The 24,606-nt window shown below is 39.0% G+C and overlaps 1 protein-coding gene across 1 annotated transcript in view; it reads right to left on the minus strand.

Annotated features, from left to right (window-relative positions):
• Positions 1-24,606, minus strand: part of FOXK1 (forkhead box K1) — a 43,029-nt gene that overhangs the window by 12,686 nt on the left and 5,737 nt on the right. Inside the window, exons 2-4 of the mRNA XM_075179900.1 lie at positions 16,334-16,522; positions 10,716-10,869; positions 1,990-2,136 (exon numbers count right to left, since the gene is read on the minus strand). Coding sequence (XP_075036001.1) covers positions 1,990-2,136; positions 10,716-10,869; positions 16,334-16,522 — 490 coding nt within the window. The remainder of the gene's footprint in view (positions 1-1,989; positions 2,137-10,715; positions 10,870-16,333; positions 16,523-24,606) is intronic.

Raw genomic sequence — 24,606 nt, forward strand, 5'->3', positions numbered from 1 at the left:
TATTGACAATTACTTTAAGTTTATGTTGACCCTTCTTTTTGAAGACCTTTGCAATTCGCTCTGGTATGCTGTCAATCAACTTCTGGGCTATATACTGACTGATGGCCGTCCATTATTGCTTAATCAATGCTTGGAGTTTGTCAAAAGTTGTGGGTTTTTGTTTGTCCACCCGCCGCCTGAGGATTTACCACAAGTTCTCAATGGGATTAAGGTCTGGGGCAGTTTCCTGGCCATGGGCCCAAAATGTTGATGTTTTGATCTCCAAGCCACTTAGTTATCACTTTTGCCTTATGGCAAGGTGCTCCATCATGCTGGAAAAGGCATTGTTCCTCACCAAACTGTTCTTGGATAGTTGGGAGAAGTTGCTCTTGGAGGATGTTTTGCTACTATTCTTTATTCATGGCTGTGTTCTTAGGCAAAATTGTGAGTGAGCCCACTTCCTGGGCTGAGAAGCAGCCCCACACATGAAGGGTCTCAGGATGCTTTACTGTTAGCATAACACAGGACTGATGGTAGCGCTCAATTTTCCTTTTCCGGACAAGTGTTTTTTCAGATGCCCCAAACAATCTGAAAGGGGATACATCAGAAAAAAATGACTTTACCCCAGTCCTCAGCAGTCCAATCCCTGTACCTTTTACAGAATATCAGTATGTCCCTGATGTTTTTCATGGAGAGAAGTGGCTTCATTGCTGGCCTTCTTGACACCAAGCCATCCTCCTAAAGTCTTCGCCTCACTCTGCGTGCTGATGCACTCACACCTGCCTGCTGCCATTCCTGAGCAAGCTCTGCACTGGTGGTGCCCCGCAGCTGAATCAATTTTAGGAGACTGTCCTGGCGCTTGCTGGACGATCTTGGGCATTCTGATGCCTTCTTCACAACTATTAAACCAGACTCCATCATCATCATCAGCTATTTATATAGCGCCACTACTTCCGCAGCGCTGTACAGAGAACTCATATCAGTCCCTGCCCCATTGGAGCTTACAGTCTAAATTCCCTAACATACACAGACCAAGAGAGACTAAGGTCAATATAATAGCAGCCAATTAACCTACCAGTATGTTTTTGGAGTGTGGGAAGAAACCGGAGCACCCGGAGGAAACCCACACACACGGGGAGAACATACAAACTCCACACAGATAAGGCCATGGTTGGGAATTGAACTCATGACCCCAGTGCTGTGAGGCAGAAGTGCTAACCACTGAGCCACCGTGCTCCTTGAAGTTCTTGATAATCCGATAAATGGTTGATTTAGATTCAATCTTACTAGCAGCTATATCCTTTGCCTGTGAAGCCCTTTTGTGCAAAGCAATAATGACTGCACATGTTTCCTTGCAGGTAACCATGGTTAATAGTGGAAAAACAATGATTTCAAACACCACCCTCCTTTTAAAGCTTCCAGTCTGTTGTTCTAACTGAATCAGCATGACAGAGTGATCTCCAGCCTTGTCCTCGTCAACACTCTCACCTGTGTTAACAAGAGAATCACTGACCTCATTTCAGCTGGTCCTTTTGTGGCAGGGCTGAAATGCAGTGGAAATGTTTTTTTGGATAAAAGCTCATTGACATGGCAAAGAGGGACTTTGAAATTAACTGCAAATTATCCGATCACTGTTCATGACATTTTAGAGTATATGCAAACTGCCATCATAAAAACTGAGGCAACAGACTTTGTGAAAAATAATACTTGTATCATTCTCAAAACCTTTGGACATGACCATCGTACAATGTGTAATTTTTTTTTTTAATCAAAATATGTTGACAGATGCAACATGTGTGGTCCCATATTGATCTGCCAAGATGGCTAGTAAGGTTAATGAAGTTGGCTCATGTGTGAAGTAATTGGCCAATCTGAAAGAGGATGAAACCCACGCAGCGTACTATATTGACACTCGGTGCTGTGCCTGAATATATGCAATCCAGAAACATACTTTCATGTTTGTACAAACCACCCCAAAACAGGCCATTTATCTTGTTTGGTAACACTTACCTGCCAGCCTTTATCAGCAGACCTGTAGTAAGGATAATGCTTAGTGATATGAGCATAGATGCCACTCAATGTGAGCTGTCGATCTTTTGCAAAGGAGATTGCTTGAACAATGAGTTGTGCATATGAAAATGGGGGTTTGGATTCATCCTGATGAAAAAAAGAATTACAAAATTTGAAAATCTCTTATGTAATCTGTAAGATTGCATAGTTTTACCCCCATTTTACTTTCCTGGAATTTAGCCTTTTTTCACAGTCCCATTAATGCATTCAATGCCCAATACACTAGCTTTTTATACCATAAAAATTACCAAGAAAAAGTATGTTGAACTGTCAGTGTTGCACTGTATTTTATTTTCTTCAACTACAATGCTGCAAGTAATTTTAGATCAGTGGCATATGTTTTAGTAATGCAAACATCTCAAACCATTGTACAGACTCTATACCGGACTGGACATTGATTCACAGATCCTAATAAATTAGATTTTTCCTCTTCATGTTAACCTTTTTTTTATTTTTTTAATGTTTAAACACAACAAACGTTCCCACACCAAATTTTTATGGTCCATTGAAAAAGGTAAAATTATACTCTATTTTATAAATGTTATTCAGAAATTCATTTACAAAAAAAATAAAAAATTATACAGTGTAACAGAATACTTTAGAAATAAAAGGAATAATAATAATAATAATAATAAATCAGCATTTACTTATTTCATGCCTAGATTTTAGTATAAAGGCCACCTTTGTATTAAAGAAAGACCAATATTGTAGCGTTTTCACTGTGGAAGGTAATGTCCCCGACAATAACCAAATACTGTCTTTGCTGTGTACGCTGGATACCAACTTAAAATGAAAACTGTTTAAATTAATAATTATTTTATATACTATACTAAATATTGTAAATCATTTTTGATTGCTAGGTGAACAAAAATAACCCATGCCATGTATTACCTTCCTAGTCAAGAAAGAGTTTCTGGAAGCAGTATTGAAATGTTGGCAAGTATGTACAGGTAATGTTTATATTACCTTGCAAAAGCAATACATGCATAGTTGCCAAGTGTATCGGATGTTGGAGATATGAACCTAGATAAGTTAACATAATTGACACTGCCTCAATTACAATGTGTGTCAGAGTCTTATTTTCTGGTCTTTATAACTTGATATTCATTAAGGAGGGGTATTTAAATTGCAAAAATCGGTGTTAAAATTAGTTTCAGTGAACATGACACAGTGGGGTTTGCAGTAGTCTTGGATTCTCTAACTTGTATATACATACATCTGTTGGTGATATCAATTTGGAGAGGAAACAGGAGAACCAAACTAGTTAAAAATTCATAATACATGGAGTGAGGATACCACCCTTAGCTGGGGTGGCAGTTACGCTCTGTGGGATTCAACTCACTCGAGTATACCAGAACATATCCAAAATAAGACTTTATTACGACGGCACAACATCACAAAACGGTTACAAGTTACAGGGTAAATGTTTGCATGTATCCTCCAGCAGCCTCTTGCAGTTAGCACTACAAAGTAATAATCTCAGTTTCTTTCAGAGTCTTACCCTCCTGCAATATTACCACTATCGATTAACAAAACAGTTATGGTGTCACCCAGCCTGGGTTACTGGCTCACACCGACCCTTTTCTGGTAGGGTTTCCTCCAGCAGCACCACAATGCCTGGCCCAGAGTCCTTTTTCGCTGATGTCTTGTACACCAGTATCCTCCAAGCTAGAATAGCTCCCTTGGCATTCTCCTCTCCTTATATTCTTCGCTGTATACACAAGAAGTAGGGTCAAATGTCTCAAACCACCCCCTTACAGCAGGGGTCTCTTAGTGGACACTTTAGCTGTTAGACGAACAATCTCTGATGCCTTGATTATACAATGGAATGGCTTGACTCAATTAGCTATTTTGGATGGATACACTAAACATGGGGTTACAATATTACAGCAGGGAATGAACCAATAAGCTAATAATATGCTTACATGAACCAATAAGACTTTTGACACATTATATCAGCAGTGCTACACCATCTGAATCTGTGATACAATAACATTTATATTGATACATTTCCCAATGCTATTTCAGCCAATATATTACTGTAGAGGCACATTGCATATCATTTAGAAGTTCTGGCCTCATTACCTCTCAGATTACCTGTTGACCTAGCTAATTATCATGGACTGCCAGCTAATTAACTCATTGTTCTGATCACAAACCAAATCTAAGCTGCACCTCATAACAATGGACATTTGAGGCCAATGGTAATTACATTAGCTAACACAAGCAAAATGACTGTTGTCCTGTTAGTATGGCAATATTCTTTATATTTATACTACATACAATATTGCAGGTAATAGCAAGAGCAACATGTACCTAATAACATGAAATAATTATTAGAGATGGGCGCGCTCGATTCCCCAAGAACCAAACCCACCCGAACTTTGCCTATCCGAGTACAGAGCCGAGCAGGCTCGGTACTCTCCCGCCCGCTCGGAATTCAAATCGAGGCCTAACGTCATGGTGACATCGTTGGATCTCGGGGCTTGGTTCTCGCCATACTTGTAAATTATAAATACCTGCCTCCACAACAATCCATCGCCATTTGACAGAGGGAGAGAGCAGGGTGTAGTCACAGGCTGATTAGAGCAGGGGCAGAGAATACAATTCTGATAACAATTGATAGAAAAGAGAGGAGGATAGAGGAGTCTTTTTTTTCCCATACTTGGCACTACAAGTGCTTTTGGGGTGTCCCCCATTCTTTTGCATTAATATTTCTGGCTGTCAAAAGTCATATTTGGCAGCAGTATCTAAAACAATTTGTAGCATTACAAGTGCGTTGGGCTCATAATGGATTCTAAGCAGTCCACATATGAGCAGAATGAGCAACCAGGTTCTGTCACCAGTCCTGATGGTAGTGTTCCCAGTACGTCATCTGGTAAAGGCGATGTCAAACTACACAGTCTTTTGAAATCAGTCAAAAAAAAACACACCCCCCCAAAAAAATTACCGTGTGGAAGCACAAAAGAAATGTAACTGAGGAAAAGTTAACTGTGATAAAAATTAAATTGCCAACATGCCATTCTACACACGCAGTGGCAAAGAAAGAATGAGGCCTTCGCCTTTCTCTATTAGTGGCAGATCAAAAAATGTTACCGAGCCTTTTTCTTGTACGGACACTCGTGACAAAGCAAAACTAAGTAATTTGTAGTCTAAAAGTGGTGCACAAGTACGGTTACGCGTGAAAGCCGAGCTGCAAGAAAACAGTAAGGCATTAGAGGACAATGTATGCTCTGAATCAGAAAGGACACCAATCCCTGGGGAGAGTCCATCCACCAGTGGTATGTCTAATCTTGAGCATTCTGTTAGTGACAGTGTACCCCATAAAGAAGGTTCCTTTCAGCAGTTCTGCTGATGTGTGCCTTAACAGAGCGAGTGTAGTCGGTGATATACCAATTGAGGATGCCACTTTTGAATTAGAAGAGGATGAGGGGGAGATTTGTGTAGGCGACGAGGGCACTAATGATGATGTTGATGATTATAATGCAGACAGCCACCAAATTGCCTTTCTCAATTTCTATTTATATTCTAGACTCTATAACGGCTGAATAGTTTACTATTTTACTCCTAGTGGAGAGGGGGTCTGATGCAGACAGATACCAAACTACCTTGATCCATTTATTTTTACTTTCTAATTCCACAGTCTATGCAGGCTGCTTTTTTTCTATTCACCTACAAGTGGAGGGTGTAATATACACTCAAAGACGATGGCTGCATTGCCAATAGGCAAAGATGAAGAGGAAGAACACAAGGTTCGTGTGGAGAATTAAGGACGGCCTACCAGGGATTAAACTGTTTTCTTCCTAATTTATTAGCTTTAGAATTACCTTACTTATCCTAGAAACAGGTGGAGCACTAAATTAGGTTATTTTATGCACAAAAACATTGATGATTTTTAAACAAAATCGCAAAACAAAACCAAAACACGCAAGGGCGGTTTTGCAAAACCAAAACACGAAGGTAATCCAGATCCAAAACCAAAAACACAGGGGTCATTGAGCATCTCTAATAATAATACACCGAAGTTCTGATGTATATACTTAAGACTGGGCCAAGGATTAAAAAGTACATTAAACCGTGAGAAACGGGTGATGAATACGACGTTCTCAGTCCAGTAACATCCCGTTTCCTCACATGGATTCATCTTAAATTTCAGATTCATGTGAAGTCTGTAACTCAGCATGGGAGTGTGAAAGTCTATGTGCCTGAAGAACTGGCCATGTGAGATTTCCATACTGTACATATTACCCATGCCCTGCATCTTGAGTTACACCACTCTCACATTTCTGTATACTTCAGGACTGCAGCTCAGTGCATTGTGACTTAAAAGTAGCAATAGACAAGTGCACAGTTACATTGCACTGCTGACATTGAGGTAGTAATGGATCTGGCTAAGTATTACACACGTCAGATAAGGTTGTGGAGTGCTATTACAGACAAGGCTGAGTTGTGCTATTTTTTTTATGCTGTACAATACTGTAGTCATGTTGAGCAGCATATTTTATTTATATAAAAAAAAAAATAAAAAAAAAAAAAAAAAAGTAAAATAAAAATTTTGGAAGCTTACAACAGGAATGATAACAAGGTGACATTTAAATTTAGAATAAAATCATCGGATGCTAAACTTTTTTTTTTTTTTAGGTGAAAGTTATATGTTATATTTACATATTCTTGTTGCCTAAAGAGGAGTGTAAAACACATTTTAGTAAATTGCCACTTTACAAAACAGGCTGTTGCTAGTCTGGGAAATCATGTGAAATGAATAATAGTAAATCACGCAGACCAGTTCAAATGATGGTAGCCACACTGCCTCGTCAGTCTGAACTCCCACTAATTAAACTAAGGTTTCCCGCTCTCTGTAGTCCTTCTGCACTTCTTTAAAGAACTCCAGCTAATGTTGGGCTGGCATGTCTGAAATGCAACACTCAGACTAATTGTCAAGATTACCATCACTCTGGACCCAAGTTATACTTTGTGGATTGGCAGTTTTACCAGGACACTGGTAAAACTGATTGACATCAAAGAGTAAATTAAAAGCAGCCTATCATTTACTCCTACCACGTGAAATAATAACCAAAGCAACAATTGTAGACTTTTTTCCAAACTTTGTAAAATGTCTGTAAATCATTGGGAGAAATCTAAAAGAAAAAGTGGTTGTGCCCTCTTGGCATGTAACGATCAATTAGAATTCTACTCTTTAGTATTTTAATTTAAAACCATTAATTTATTTAATTGAAGGTAATTTTGATTAAAAGTAAAATGTGAAAAAAAGGTGACTGGAAAAATGTGGGTAAAATCCTTAACCTATTTGGGTATATTCAAATATCATAAACAACTAGTCAATTTCCCAATTTGTGCAACCAATTGGCAATTCTTTCAGGGTTCAGGTATTATAGATTGTAATTCCCTTTCCCTAGGCAGCATGATTTGATAGCCTACTGCCAATAGTATTGTGGTTATGTCTCACTAGTTCAATGAGGGCCTGAGTCATTAAGGAGAGCGAGGCAAAAAGGAGTAAATTTAATCCTGGACAAACCATGTTACAATGCAAGGGGTGTAAATTACTTTATTATTTTACATGTAAGGAAAATATTGGCTGTTTTTTCATGTAGCGCATAAATACTCGATAGCTTTATTTTTACACCGAAATTTAAAAAACAGATCTAGGACATGCCCTAGCCCAACTATAAATCTGTACCCACATTTTACAGTTACCCCCTCCAACGTAACATGGTTTTGCCAAGGTGCAAAGTTACTCCTTTTTTTTGCCTTACTCTTCTTAATGACTCAGGCCCTTAATGTATTCCCTCAGAGAGGCATTGTAACAATTTAAATGATGTTCCTACTTCATTACCTAATCATTTCGGGAAAATGCAGTCTGTCAGATTAAATCTAATTAATCGAATTGTGGAGGAGGTATAACAAAAGGTAGATGCTGTTCTTCTGCACAGAATGCCCGACGCATGTTTTGTTACTGCTTTTTCAAGATTAGTTCACCTTGAAAAAGCACTAGTGAAACGTGCATTGGACACACTGTCCAGACTGATAGTGTTTATCTGTGGTTAGTTCTCCTCTACAAAACAATTACAGTGAATCGGAAAAACTCAGGGGAATATTTATTAACGAGGTTTTGCATCGATGACAGATGATTTTTTTTTTTATTAATGGGGTTGAAAACAATCATCCCGGGACAGCACATCCGATAGGAGGCTGTCCCAGCTATGATTTCACTTACCTGTCTCTTCTCTCTGGACACTATAGCAGAAACTTGTTTGCGACATTGACTGGAAGGGAGTGCAGGAAGGCTGCGGTGAGGGATCCAAAGATCCCTCTACTGCAATGCTCTCCCCATAGGCTTCAATGGTTAACTCCATCTTCACATGACATTACCCATTGGGGACAAGTTTAGAAAATCTTTTAATTTTGGATCTTCGAAAAACATGCAAAACAGTCCCCATAGATATCCATGGGGACTGTTTTTTGCGTATGTTAACGGTGAAACAGCAGCAAATATCAGAGATATCTGCTGCAATCCTAAAGTTATAAATTACAAATGGCACTTAATATTGCAGTTATTCCCAGAAAAGGGCCGTTTTTTGCTCTTATGAGCTTGGTAAATAGGCCCTTCAGTCTCCCTGAATCATTGAGCTCCGGCTCATTTTATTAATCTTCTTACAGGAGTACCTTAGATTGAGTACAATTTAAACATGAATTCTAACCTGTCTATTAGCCTGTTACAAGTGCACCATAGCAGGATTTTTCAAGTGTCTCAGTACTTACTATGTTTACAGATATACAATTTTTTTAATATAGTTCCTTCATTAATATTGATTAACTTGATGCAGGTTGTTGTTCTTAACATTGTACGTTCTTTCATATTATTTTGTGCATGGGATACAGTTCTCATAGTATAGTACAACATTTTCTTTAAAGAAAAAAAATCTGTGTAAGGCACAATCAGACAAATTATGTAGAAAAAAGTATAATTGCTATACTAATCAAACAAAAAACGCCCTAAAAATGGGGACAATTTAAATGGATGTATGCCCAATTATTATTATTTTTTTACTTTTTAAAAATCTTTATCAGTTTGCTTTGCACGCTTATATAAAATAGAATGAGAGAACACCATGTAAAATTCACACTTTATAATTCAGCATTCTAATACCAGATCTTATATACCAGATATTATAACACTTTCTGGGAATGACAGGGCTGTGCCTTACCATTCTGCTGTACGAGGCAACAATCAAAATAGCACCGTGCTTGCCCCTTAAGTGTACAATGTGAATAACATGTGTTCACATTGGGATTTGCTTTAGATGTTTTTGCTGTAGTAGTCTGGGAATATTCTGTATGGTTAATAAGCACTGAAATAATTTTACAAGCCAAGAGACAGAATTCAACTCGAGATACTGTTATCCCAATGCTATGTATCAGGCAAACCTACACATTTCTTACAATGGTACATTTCAGCACTTTAGTACGGAATACATTAGTTAACTATGAAGTTACCTGATTTGATTGCACACTTGGTAAGAGTTATAAATATTTACCAAAACAAACATATTTACACGCACACATAGAGTGGTCGAAGTGGGATGGTGCACGGGATTTGCCATTCTGCCACTTCTACTTCTTTCATTGTAGAATTATCAAATTCCATTCACTGACATTTTCCATACCTCCACTTCTAAAATTTCCGCTTTGACCCCCGTATAGGCGTGTGGAAAAAAACAACAACTTGCTTTTGGCCTCTGAGATGCACTAAGTTACATGATCGTCAAAATTCTATGCATTGCAAAGAGTTAAATCTGGATGCAACAGTCTTTTAAAACAGACACATATTGCATGCAATTTTAAGCAAATTGCAGAATAATAAAGTGGTTTCGGTTTGAAAACTGCATCCGATTGATAGCACCTTTAAAATTGTATACTATACTGCACTTTGCTACATACTCACTTTTAACACTAACCCAACGTGGCGATTCCTTAAGGAATGCAGCATGTACCACATGAAAATTAAAGCGAACACTAGAAATACAGTAAGCGTTTATGTCTTCATTAAAGTAAGACCCCAGTGGACTCAAGACGTCACTAATATTTTTGGAATAAATATTCTTTCATTTTTTTCTTGCATTCCAGAATGCCGTCTGTGTTTTTACTTTCTATATATTTTTTTGTAACTCAGGCACCAGACCTTACATTCAAAAAGTGCCCATAGTTTTCTATTTTTGTTCATGTCTTTAGACAGATTTTAATACTGCTGCAAAGTACACTGTTAAACCATTTTACTGAAAAAGTATTGAATAATGTAAGACCACACTTTACTGAACATATCTAAACATAAAAATAATAAAAACAAATCTCTATTTCATACTTTGGCATCCGGGGAAGATTCAGTGAATCGCGTTGTTTGACCGTGCCCTCTAAACTTACAAAATCAATTCTAACCTATAACGACAGGGGGCAGGGCCTTGATGATGCAGGAAAAGTGTCATAAGCCCTGGCCCCAACACTTAACTAAAAGCAGTGGGCAGGATCCAGGAGAATTTCCTGCTCTACCGGGAGTCCGGAAGAACTCCCAGAAATTCAGGAGTCTCCCTGACGTTCCGGTAGAGTAGGCAAGTATGCTCTATTACAAGTAAATTTAAATTGGTGCACACCTTGGGACTGTCTCCTCCAGACGTTTCTGTTTGTTGCTCCGTTGCAGCCTTTGCACACTCTGCTGCCAGCTTGAGTTCTGATGCAATATTATGGATGAAGTGGAAACCAGATGATCCAGCCCCTCGTGGACTGGCAGGGCAGGAATTTGGAACACTAGAAATGGAAAAGTTACATTTAGTAAAAAACTAAACAGGCAGATAATCAGAGGAAACCCAAGCAATCCCATTGAAAATTTTCATATCACCATCATAAAATGCACATGCTCATAAAGCACTTATGGTGACACTATCCTTATGCTATCCCCATTCCTCCAGTTTTATTACATGCACTGGAAAGTTGGGTGTCCATGACAGAAACACGGGAAGCTTTTTCTGGCCTTGCAGGCATAGCACCCTATAATGATTTTCTATTTCTTTACATATTTTTAGTTTTTTTATTAAGTGAAAACAAATAAAAAAACATAATATCCAAAACAAAATGAAAAATTAACAAGCACACAGGTTTAGACCACTAAACCAAAAATACAAGTTACCTTATATAAGAGAGCTACTAACAACACAGTTGGATATGTTGCATTAAAGATGGGGGATGGGCACTTAAGCACATCTCTCATCTTTAATATATTTTTGAACATTATTAGTATGTACCTATTTAAGCCAACACGTATTTCAGGTTTAGAGGGGTGGTCCATGGAGGGTGTCGAAAGAGTGAGAGGATATCTTCTTGGCTATATCCAGTACTCAACAAATGTTTCACAGATTACTTAATCTTGTACAAGACCATAGTGCATCACTCAATAATTTGATCACCGTTAGGAGGGAGTGCGAGAGAACTCTCTCTCTCTATATATATATATATATATATATATATATATATATATATATATATATATATATATATATATATATATATATATATATATATATATATATATTAATTGAAACAGTTCCTAATAGCCTGGCAGAATCTTTGCACATTTATAAGCGCGTATGGGCGGACTTCTAGGAAATTTCAGCTTGCAGTACTTTTTTTTTACCCGCATTGACAAAAAAATTATGTGTACAAGGGTTTATTTAATTGGCAGGAGCACCATAAATAACTGAATGAGGCTTGACTGACATATTGATGCCAGCTTAGAACCTATGGCACAAGAGACAATGGATACATTTAATTTTGCACGGCCATTAGTCCCAAATAGTTCCCGCTCCCATTCAGCAATATAGGGAGTAAGAGTTACAATCGGGATATATTTGGGAAACACAGAGGGAAATTGCTTTTGGAGCAATACACAGCTGCACAAAGTCCTGCAACTCATCAACAGAAGGTAATTGGTTGTAGCACAGACACTATAAAAAAAGGATAGTTCAAGCTGGTTTCCAATAGTCTAAGAGATGCGATTCAAACTCTTCCTTTAATGTATTTAGAGGGGGAATACAATTCCCCTCGTGCCGTCATGAGCACATTGAATGTGTGGCACTCAAATAACCCTAATATCCGGTGTCGCCCAATAGACTAAGAGTAAAAGGATTTAATGTACAGAACCTCCTGTAAAAATGTCTTAATATATGGCAAAAAATCCAATCTTCTTTGAAAAAAAGAAAAAAAGACAGGAAGAATGGACACCTGAAACTTCAGGGAGCCAAAGCTCAACCCGGCATTCAGCTCATCCTGTAAGCCTGGGCGCTTGAATAGGATGGGTAGAAAACCCCTTCCTCTCACACCAGGCAATATAAAGTCTCCACAAAACCAGTTTGCTCTTAGAAGCAAAGCTTCAGCAACCACTCTGTTAAAGCCAGATAAAAAGAGGTTCAGAAACAGCCCTTAAATTAATAAGTCTGCTTTGAGAAGTAGACGTCATGACTGACACGTCGATATGGCGAGGACGTCTGTGTACCAGGATCTTTGTGGCCAATCTGGAGCCACCAGGACGACACAAAGTTTGAAAGCATTGCCACTGGTGAAATATGTAAATTAGATGAAACTGCCAAGAGACGCACACGGTGTCTACTAAGACTGTCCTTGGGTCTCTTGGCCTTGAACAAAACAGGTTTATTTTGTTGTTGAACCGTGATGCCATCATATATACGTTCAGCTGACACAATCTGGTGAAGGAGCTTTGAGTGAAGAGACCATTCCCCAGTCTGCCTGCTTAGGGAGTCAGCCTCCCAATTATCTACACCTGGGATAAACATTGCAATGATGGCCTGAACATTCCATTCTGCTCAACAAAAAAATCTTCTGGTCTTGCGCATTGGATAAATTCTTGTCCCTCCCTGGTGGTTGAAGCATTGTTTGATCATCATTAAAGATGCCCCCGCAAAACAAATGTTATGTGCTAAATAGAGTGCAGAACACTGCTCACAATTCTAAAACGTTTATTGGGAGCTTTGACCCCCCCTACACCGGAGTCCAAAAACCCTGAAAGCAGGCTTGAAGAATGATCGCCCACAACCCCACAGACTGACATAAGTAGTCACCAAAGTCCACTCCCAAATGGAGAAAAAGGTTCTCCTTCAGCTACAAAAGGAGCGAATGACAAACCCCCTGGGAAAGGCACATCACCCAGCTAGATAGACAAAAGTGGTATTTGTTCTACTTGGAGATCAGTTCTAATTGAAACCCTCGCTCATGAAACTGGGCAAATGAGATCACCTTGAAAGTCCAAAGCATTTTGCACAGTACTCTCATGCAGAAATGAATAGAAGTCTGTCTGTGAGCCTACAGAGATGTTAATATATTCTGTAAGAATAGAATTTTGTACACCCGGAAAAACACTATTTCCGAGTTTTGAAGCACAGACCAAAATAAGATCATGTTCTGTGTTCTATTTGGATTTTTTTGAGATTGAGAATCCATCTATGGCATTCTATAGTCTGAGCAGTCTCCTGCACGTGGAGGCATGAAGTACAGCTGGAGATACTGCTTTTACTAAAAGACTGTCCAAATAGGGAATGCTTTTTATTCCCTTGGAGCGCAGCAGACACAAAACCCGCCATGATCTTGGTGAAAACTCTTGGGGCTATGGACAGACCAAAGGTAAAAGCCCGGAACTGGTAGGGACTAGACTGAACAAACCTGAAAGGACAATGACATTGTTCCCAAATAGGAACGTATGGATAACCTGGACCCTCCAGTTCTTGAAGCATTAATGGAAAGAAAAGCCTCAGACTTGGCTGATTATTTTATCGGGCTCAGGATCAAATATACCCCCAGCAAAAGGTAATGACTCCACATTAGGTTCCCAGGCTTTAAGCCATAGAGTATGATAAGCTGAGAATGTCAAAGGAGATATCCTAGCAGCATACCCCAAATACTTTGTAGCTCCTTCTATTTGTTCCACTAAAGGCAACAAATCAGAGCTCAGTCTACCAGCTTTCAGGCCTTCTGAAAGAAAAGTTGTTGCAACCAACTCTCTACAGTCTTGTTAACCCATGCAGTGGCTAAAAGAGTTGCAAAGAGGCCCCCACAGCCACAAAAATAGATTTAAGCATGCTCTCAATCTTACTGTCAGTGCCATTCTTAATGTTCACTGCAGTGGGAATATGAATTGTGGGGTTCTTCGACAACCTCTCTACAGAAGCACCCACCTTAGAAGGTATTTCCCACTTAACTGTATCTTCCACAGGAAGCGGACAACAATTTTGCAGCTTAAGGTCTGGTGTGGTGCATACCTCGCCCAGCAAATCTTCAGAGCTGGGGAGAGGAGGAAATAACACTTTTTTCTTTGCCTTCCTTTTAAATAGAGAAGTTTTCAAAATATCTGGAACTTGGATGTGCAATTCCAGATGCACAGCCTGGGTCAGATCATCCACCCCTTGACGGCTATAAGGATCTTCTTCAAAGTATGGCGTATCCTATAGACCAGAGCCTCAATCTGACTCAATTGCACACAGGGGAACTATACCGTTTGCAAGAGGCAGGAGAGGTTGCAGAATCCAACATCTTTTCTAAACCGGAGGAAACCCTGTCTAATCACTGCACAAAAGTTGCAAGACTTCTTGCCCATAATGGCTCCTCCTGGGATGCCTCCATGGGACCCACTGACTCCTGGTTAGGTATGACAAAAGTAACAAGTCCACCAGAATCTCCCCCTGAACCTTAGGGAATCTAAGAAGTATTGCTCTCATGAGAATGGGTTAGCTGAGCAATCTCGGCAATTGCACTGGCTAAAGATTTAGCTCAGGCTGGTTCTGCCACATCAGTACAAGAGTCTTCTGGCATATGATCCTCAGGTCGGCAGGCTGTGCATAAGACATCCGTGCCTGACTGTACCAAAGATAATTTAACATGGCATTTACAACATGTAAAAATCTTTACATAAGTAATTTGCACATAGCAGAAAGGCAAAGAATATAGAATACAATAATAAAAGAACACAAACAAAATAAAGTTTTGCAGACTCAAGCCTGGTATGCTTGCTCCATTGCAGTTTCATAGGCAATTTCATGCATTCTGCAAAACTGCAGATTTTTTGTTGTTGTGCGAGTAACCGTAAATGTTTATCTGCGCATATTAATGCACTCCCCATAAACAGAAAACATTAGTTCCTGCACAGGACCCACATGTAAAAAATAAATACTGTGTGTTAGTGAGATGTGTTAGCAACACATATTACATAAACTAATATTACACAAAACTTTATGATTATTGTTATTATAATGGTATCAATGTGTAGAAGAAACACATTGTTTGTATGAATAGTTTCTAATGAAATAGGCAGCAAGTGTAACACCACACGGTTTACACATATTTAAGTGCATTTTTCACAGTGTACACCATTTCAATTATTTTTTTTCTTTCAGTTCTGGAGCAATATTCATAAACGTCTAATGAAGAATCAGTAACCTGATCGCTGTTGTATGCATTTATCCTCACCCTAAGTAGGTAAGTGAAAATACTGCACAAAGCAATTTGACACATTTCATTTTCTGTGTTTTCATTTGTTGATTCAGCAGTGCCAGAGCCATTCATTTATCTTCATGGTTTTAAAGGAAGACTGGAGTGGCCAACATTTCCTGGTTGTGATGTGGCCTCACAATCCCCTCCACTAAAACATACAATTGATGTGGGAACCAACTTTTATTTAAAGTTCAGAGCATATCCACTGGTGCTTGTCAATAGGCATCAACAGTAGAGTTGAGAACAGATTAATGCCACCTTTGAGATGGATGAGGGGTAAAATTGTCATAGAAAGGATCTGCAAACACCTCCACCCGCTCATGTCTCATGAGGTAAGGCCCACCAATAATCTTAAACCATTATAAACTTCCTGATCCTTTGTCATAACAATTTTTGCTCTACACACTGACATATGACTCTGTAAAATCAGGTGCAAGCATGGAAAATAGATGTGTGGCATCCTGTACACTTCCATGTTACCTTCATTTGTCAATTGCCCACCAATTGGAGGTATTTTTCTTTTCAAGCACCACATCAACGCAGAGCTGTTGATTTCCAGTAAACGCTTACCTTCAATATTGAAAAAATTATAAAACATTTGAACAGCTTTAAATGTGTTTTATGCTGTCAAAGCAAGAAAATAAACAAAACCACACAGTTTTTATGGATAACTTAGATAAATTTACTGTATTCATCATTTACATAGCCAAGCGCTCACCTGATGGTTCCAGTTGGTGATGGTAAAGGACTGATAAAGCTTCTCATATCTGGTTCAGGGATGTGGATTTTCAGCGGTGAAATGTGACGATATATAGGAGAGGATGGCAAGGTAGGTTTCATTTCCTTTTCCTGATAAAGAGCAGAAAACTTTATCTTTATGACTGTGCTTGGGAACCTGAGCGTGCACCTGTAAGAAACAATAAAATATAAGTCTATCACAGAGATGCTGAGCTTTTTTTGTAAAGGAGATTGCTGTTATAGGCACTATGCTTGTACAGAATGCAGGACACACTATGAGCTCTACAGTACATACTGTGGGACGTTTAAGGAAACTAATTTGCAGAGTATAACAATGATACATAAATATTTTGCATACATGTCCAAGTGCAGCGTTGCTTCAATACAATTATAGCTCACCAGAAAAGTGTAGAAAAATAATTTTAAATTGAATAACCAAGTTGTGCAACAGTAATAGCACCAGTATATGAATATGAGCATTCAAAAATCAATTGTGGTTTGAATTGATGGCAAAATAATAATACATAGAACAATATGCTTAAAAAACCCAAAACAAAAACCTAACATGAGTGTGAATGTTCAAACACCAAGTAGTAGCTAAGTCACAAAATAAAATGCCATTAGGGGTTGAATACACACACACACAATTATATCAATATGAATTACTGCATACAGAGGCACACGTTAGATTTGTGCTCATACTCATCTACTGCAAAAAGGTGACCTCACTCAGATGGCTTCCAAGGCACTTGTAAATTACCTTCACCTTGGGTATAAATTCGATGGTGACAACAGTTAAGATATATTCACTTACTTTTTACATAAGGTTTATAAAATCAGTTTATACTTTGTACAAAAAATATAAATCACCATCTGAATTCTATTCACTCGTCATTGAGAAATAATCAAACGGTCTTCCTTCTGAAAGCAACAATCTCACTTAAGCTTTTTTTTTTTTTTTTTAATGGGCCTTAAAAACACACATTGTGCGTAAAATGTAATGTTTCTTACTTGTACTCATACAAATCATTATCTTCTTTTCAAAATCTCTCTGGAGGGCAGACAAGCCACCCCACACACAGACTCTCACCTTATCATGTAAATGCCAAGGGGGCAAAAGGTGGGTGGGCATATTACAGTGCAGACAGAAAGAGGGGTGTTCCAAAGCCTCTCTGCTCACTACATCATGTGCCATGATAGTGACATGACTGTAGAACCTATGCACAACTATAACTCATTAATAGAAGTCTGAAAAAAAAAAAAAAACACAGGAAAATTGGTCTTTACCAAACTTCTTATTATAGTCTACCACATTGATCTAGGCAGGGGTGCAGAATGAAATTTTGTTTCACTGCAGACTCACCTCTGCAATGATTTCTGTATCCTATGTCCAACAATAACAAATCAGAAGTTGTTAAAGAAGAGAAACAGGCTAGCAACTGGTCACCCACACCCTAATTATATGTGCCTGTCCACCCAGACTTTTTCCACCACTGCATTAAATCATCTAAGTAGTTTTCTTTCATGTTGTTTATATCCACTTTTATCATACTTACCTACACTCTACTTACTTACTCTAGAATTTCAGGTATACCAGTATCTTTATTTTGCATTTGAGCCTGTAGAAACTACAGGAATACCCTGAGAGCTGAAGAATTATTAACCACACTCCAAAAGTAAATTGTTACAAACTGTATATTTTCTATACAGTTATATCAATAGCTCTTTAAAAATAACACCTAGAGAAAATATGTATTTCTGTAGTACTGTTAAATGCAAATATTTATAATCAATTCCTGTAAGAAATCTTTCCTACCATTGCATTGCAGCTTATGCATTTATGAGGCATGTCAATGATGTAGAGATACATAGAAAACCCTCTTCTGACCATATCTACCTCAGGCACATATTTTCATAGGATATTACATTTTAAGATCCTGTTGCTAAACCTGCACCTAGTGTTTACCATCAACTACAAATACATTGTGCGCCAATGGAAATTCAAAGAGATAAAGTTTCTTTGAAGGCTCCTGTCGTGGTTCTACATAACTAACTGGTTAGGTATAGGCAAGTGCCTTCCGTTGTCAGTCTTCCATAATCAGTAGCGACTTGTTATTGCACCTGTGTGGTGAAATACAGTATTGTGTATTGTTTGGTTGTGGTGTGTATGTTCTCTTCCAGGTGCAAGACGTCAGGCCCCCATTAAAGGTAGGCTCTTGTACTAGCTAACAGGATTACAGTCAGGTACCAGTTGTGTGGGTGGTACATTTAGCCTCACCTGTAGCGTAGAGGGAGGACGTGTTGTGTTCTGTCTTCCACAGGTGACGGAGAGGAGCAGGAGAGCAGGGACCGGAAGTTGGAGTTCCCCCGGTGAGTATCGATTTCAATTCCTACCTCTGGTTAGGCCCTCACCGAGAGGTGAGTGGAGTATTTGGGCTGGACTGTTCCTGGTCCCAAATACTCGTAGTCCCATGCCCTTGGCAAGAGCAAAGCGAGGCAGCGGCACGCAGGGTTGAGTGAAGGTCTCTTCTCCTTGCTATAGCCTCGAACAGTCCCTTTCTGGTAAGCACGGGTTGTAATTTCTGTTTCTTCCCCATAGAGAAGGGGAGTGATCTACGGAGGTACAGTGGCTGGTATGCCAGAAAGGGAAGGAGCAGGATGAAGAGGCGGAAAGCGGCTGAGGTGAATCCGAAGCAGACGGAAGGTGGTCATCATTCGGAAGGTAAGGTATCTGTGTGCTTCTGTCCTGTTCCCCCACATGCATTACAGAAGCTCATATTTCTATATACCTGTATAGGCCTTCAAAATGCTGCAAGGATGTCCAGCTGTGACTGGCCCAACAAAGTCTATTCAGGAGTCCAAAAACAAACTTGTGTCAGGATATATCTCACAGAAAGAGCCCTTTAAAGCTGCCACAGGTGACACTCCTATCTTCTCACACTGGAATGTGCAAAGCCATCAAAAACATTTACATCAGACTTTCTGTCTTCACATTCTACACTTTCGTAGTTGAACTTATGAATAGATTCATTTGATATAACATATTTACACTGCAGTTATGATTCATCCCTTATAAATAACTGTAAGTTCCCTATGTTCACAACAGTCGCGATTATACTTGTGAAGATACTGGGTTTTCAGGACCAATTCTACCCACTTCACAATGGCTGGCCACCCACGTGTGCCTTACTATGCCAGGGAAGCCTACCCAGTACCTTCTAAAGTTTAAATAAATAGTCACTCAGGCTAATGCAGTTAGATTGTAAAGCAATACATTAATTGTAATAAAAACAATCACTAGAATATTATATACACACAGTAAATAATTGCCAGGCAGGATCGCCACATTATCTGTCCCTTACACCACTAGCTTAAGGAACTACAGTCACTTGGATGTGCAGACTTAAAGACCCATGGAGTTCTTCTCTCAGCTGCAGTCCATTGGTAGCGAACGAAAACTCAAAAGCAGCTACACTACACCTTCCATGAATCAATCCTCAGAATGAATATATCCCCCCCCCCCCCAGAGTGGCTCCTTATATCTCCCTGGGCAAACCCCTGGGTCTATTCTTTTAACCATTGGTGGGTTCTGTATCATGGGGTTGGAGGGGGGGGGGGGTGAAGAGGAGCTGTACTTCCACAGAAGTTCCCCTGCTGGGCTCTAGACAAAATGTCTGAACTAGTCATGTTGAGAACAATGGATACTAAATGGTTTCCCCCCCTACTCAACACCAGATTTTGCACCTTCCTGGAACCAAATCACAGAATGACCATCAATCCCCCCCAGAGTGGCTCCTTATATGTAGGGTCAAATTTCCACAGTGCTTTCCCTTCCCTCGGCAAACCCCTGGCTCTCTCCCTCTTTAAACATTGGTGGGTGCTGGATCAGAGGGTTGGAAGGGGGAGTGGAGATGAGCTGTGCTTCCACAGAAGCCCTCAGCTGGGTTACAGACAAAATGTCTGGATTAGTCCTATGGTACTACTTGGCCTCCCCCACCTCCAAAGATAAGGTAGCAGTCAGACACTCTTAAAATTAACCCATTACACTATTTTGTGATGTGACAGAGCCCCCAGCTGTTCCTTGCTTCCTGTAGAGAAAGGAGGGGGAGAATGAATGTAGCTACAGCCCCTTCACCTGTATCCTGGAATCTCATCCTTAACCATAACCCACCTGGCTTCACTTTAAGGACAATGAATAACAGCTTCAGTGCAATATTAATAATATACAATACACATATTTACAATGAGCTACAATGTCCCCTTATCCACATTTAATTAGACACTGCAGTTGTACTCTATTGAGCTGGGGAACAAAAGCAAGGGCTATAAAAAGTACATGCTATAATTCACATTTTGTGAGAAACGAGGGACAGGGTGGTTGTATTACATAACTTGTTTCGTCACATATACTGATCGGCATTTTCGTGTCTGTATAACTCTTCGGCTTTCTTGTCATCAGAATCATGTACCCCATCTTAATAGTCTAGGCCCCACCCCTTAGAGCAGAACACTGAATCAGAACACTTGGCAGACTGTCCTGCTCTCTCCTACCTGTTCTTGCAGTGTTCACTACCTGCTGCTGCTGGTGTCTTAAGCTCAGTTGCTGTCTGGACCCTGGAATGATGGGGTCCCATTTGGAAAAAGGGATTGGTACATTAAGAATGGAAAGCCTAGCAATGAGGGAACATTTTCAAACCAATCACAATGTTAAATCAATAGCTCTCATGTTTAATAACTATGCCTCACTCCATGCAAACAGCCCTGACATTAAATAGCATTCACATTTACTAAATAAACACATCCCCCCCAAGAGACATTAATGAATAGTATTTTCATTTAATAGACATATCTCCCAAGTAGCCCAGAGATTAAATAATTGGTATTTGCATGTAATTAATAAACCTATTACACTCCCTAAAAAGATCCAACACTAAATAATTAGCATTATTACTGAACAAAAAGCCACCATTCTCCGCAGACTCAGTCACACATTAAATTATTAAACCCAAAACCACACCAACATTAAATTATCCCATAGGCACCACCATCACCCCACCAATAAATACGCCCTGTACACTATTAATTACACCTAAATTACATTGAAATAATCTCCCCACACTTACCTGCTTTCATTCCAGCACTGCAGCGTCTTCTGTCTCCTTCTCTTGCTGCCTGCACATGTGGGACAGCTCACATCACGTGGTACATGCCTCATGTGTGATGAGGTCAGCAGAAGAAGAAAGGAGGGAAGGAACAGATCATTGTGATCCATGGCCACAAGCAATAGGATGGTTGTATACATTAGGGTATATTTCTTAAATTTTAATAGTGTGAACAATAGATGGTTTAAGTTTTAACTTGCGCAATCATGGGTATTATAGAGGCTTTGCAGCTCTTTACTGATCATCTTTTCGCCATAAGTTGTTCTCTCCAAAACAACCCCCTTTGACTTTTTCGTAATACTACCGCCTATCGCTGGTTATCCAATTGAAGCCTGTTCCCCTGTTCTCTTGATCTATTTATAGAATATAAATAAAATCTAAAGTAAAAAATTGCACTTCTATGTCTCAATGTGTTACCTCCTATTCATGACACACAACCAAATACAAATAACAAATCATATAATTAATCTAATGAAATTTAACGTCGATAGAATTATATATCTCATATATTCTATTAAATTTATTCATATTACACTAATAACTCAAAACTACCTGTGTCCACCACTGGTGATGGATTTACAAGTACACATTGTTTTACCCGCAGAGCCACCAAGAGGAATTTTGGGCCCCGGTACAGCAAATTTCTTGTTGTGCCCTCAATAGTTGACCATAATAGTGACTCGTGTGCATCCCATCAAAGGGTGCGTGCAAGTGTGAAAAGCACTAGACCATACACCTACAGCACAAAAATTGCACTATTGCGTACACCATCGCCAGAAGTGTACAGTGTCCTCTCACACAAAGTGTGACATATCTCCCGGCAGGCGGAGCAGAAGTCCCGAGTTTAAGGACCGTGCACTACATACATAGTGGAAGGTATGTAGATGTTATAATGAAACAGACACATAATGTTTCAAAGAAAGCCAAAAATTTAAAACACACACAACACATATACAAGCAGAGGGGCACCTTGTCTCAGAATAGTTATAATTAATCTGTCCATACACATACTATTACTACCCATATTGAGAACATTCAGTGCCACCCCTGACCTTGGCTCCATGGTAATTACCTTTACTGCAGATCAGGGGTTGGCTAAAATCTAGTCAAGCCCAGGTGTACAAGTGGTGCATTTATATCTAGCTATATTTTTTAATAGTAATGAAACTAGCAAATAAACGTTCATATTATGCCCCCAAGGAAAATTATGCCACACAGTAGTGCCCCCAAGCAATATTATGCCACACAGTAGTGCCCCCAAGCAATATTATGCCACACAGTAGTGCCCCCAAGCAATATTATGCCACACAGTAGTGCCCCAGTTCAATTTATTGTCCTCTCATCTCTCACTGTTACAATGACAGGCCGCCGCTGTACAAGCCTGTGGCCAAAAATAACAATGGCTGGCTCCTCTTTCGCCCTGCTCTCCTGGGCAGCACCACCTCCACATGCACATCATTGCTGGCAACAACAAGATGCAGAGCTGCGTCTCGGCTCTATACAAGTACAATCGCTCGGGACAAGCAGTCCTTTGTTGCTCCGCCCCACAAATAAAGGGTGTGGGGCTGTCAAGCATCAGGGACCACCGGTGAATACCCCAGTGGTCCAATCCAACGCTGATTAGGACACACCTGCACTAACAATTGTTGGCTCTGGGTGTATTTGATTAGGTGTTACTGTTGTGTGTCTGTATCTCCCATAATTATTTGTACTTTCTTTCACCTTGAAAGTTTGCCATTTGATGCCCCCCCGTACCATTTTACAAAAAAAAAAAATCTGATAAGACAAACTAAATTCCTCTGTGGTGTATTTTTTTTTTTTATTTTTTTTTTACCGTGTCTGGAATTGGGAAATTTACCGTTCTAACGTCTTACTGCTGGGTGCATAGTGCAAGCACTTAAATCCATTTCAAATTCAAAATCTAATTTTTCTCCATAATGTTAAGCAGCTATGTATTCATTAATTTCTTTAGGAATTGGTTTAAATAAAGGCAACTTTGATTATTGTTTAATATATCTCATTGCTACATTTAGTTGGATTTTTACTAAACTCTAAATAATAATAATTATTCCAATGCAAATTGGGCAGGATACTCTATTTTTCTTTAAAGGTATCCATTACATCAAACAAAATAAAAATTTGTCTTTAAAAACCTGTCCGAGCTATTCTTAATTCTATATATTTGTCTAAAGTATTTATAGGCAACATTTTTATTCATTATTTAAGCACATTTTAATTGAGAACGTGCCTTTTCAGATAAACTTATTCACCTCTGTGCACATATTTTCTAATTATAAAAAACGACAAAATATATAAGCTTATACATACATTAGTCAGAATGTGCACAAAAAATAATGAATTCCATCCAAACTACTAAATTGTAAATTTATATAAATATATTACATAAATTCACTACTGACCAGGGATTCATTGATCTAATTTGACACTATATATATGCAAATATTTAACATCACCAAATCTCAACTGTTAAAACAAATATAAGACAAATAAAATAAAAAAACAAAGCCATGGGCATCCCCCAAACTGTTGGATGTTAGAGAACATGTTATCATACAACTATGTAGGTAGAGGGCTCCATTTGACATATTATTGTATTATTTGTGTATAATTATAATGTCAGATCAAAGATTACTGAAATTAATTTTAATAAAAGCAGAATCAATACTGTCTACAAGATAAAATGTTCTACCAACTACACAATTCAAACACCTTACAATATCCAGGAGGTCAGTATCTATTTCTCAGAACTGACATTCCAAAGCGGTCATATTAGTAGTGCTGTTTAACAAATTCACATCAAGCATCCATGTGGTTTACTTTGAGGCCTCTTGCCATGTGCAGGCATATGGAAAGTCAAATATACCATGAGCACAGAAATCACCAGTGTGCTAATACCCTATGGCAATAATGGCGTTTGTAATAGCTGGAGGAAAAGTTTCTGGTAGTCAATTTGATTTCCATTCACACTGCCTGGAAAGGGAATACTGCACTTATTCATCTCTTTTTTTTTTTCCTTCCTTCCTTCTAGAGAAGTGCCAATACCATATTTTGCAAACAATAAAAAAACAAA

This window comes from Mixophyes fleayi, chromosome 7 (assembly GCF_038048845.1).
Source record: "Mixophyes fleayi isolate aMixFle1 chromosome 7, aMixFle1.hap1, whole genome shotgun sequence".
NCBI classification, from domain to species: Eukaryota; Metazoa; Chordata; class Amphibia; order Anura; family Limnodynastidae; genus Mixophyes; species Mixophyes fleayi.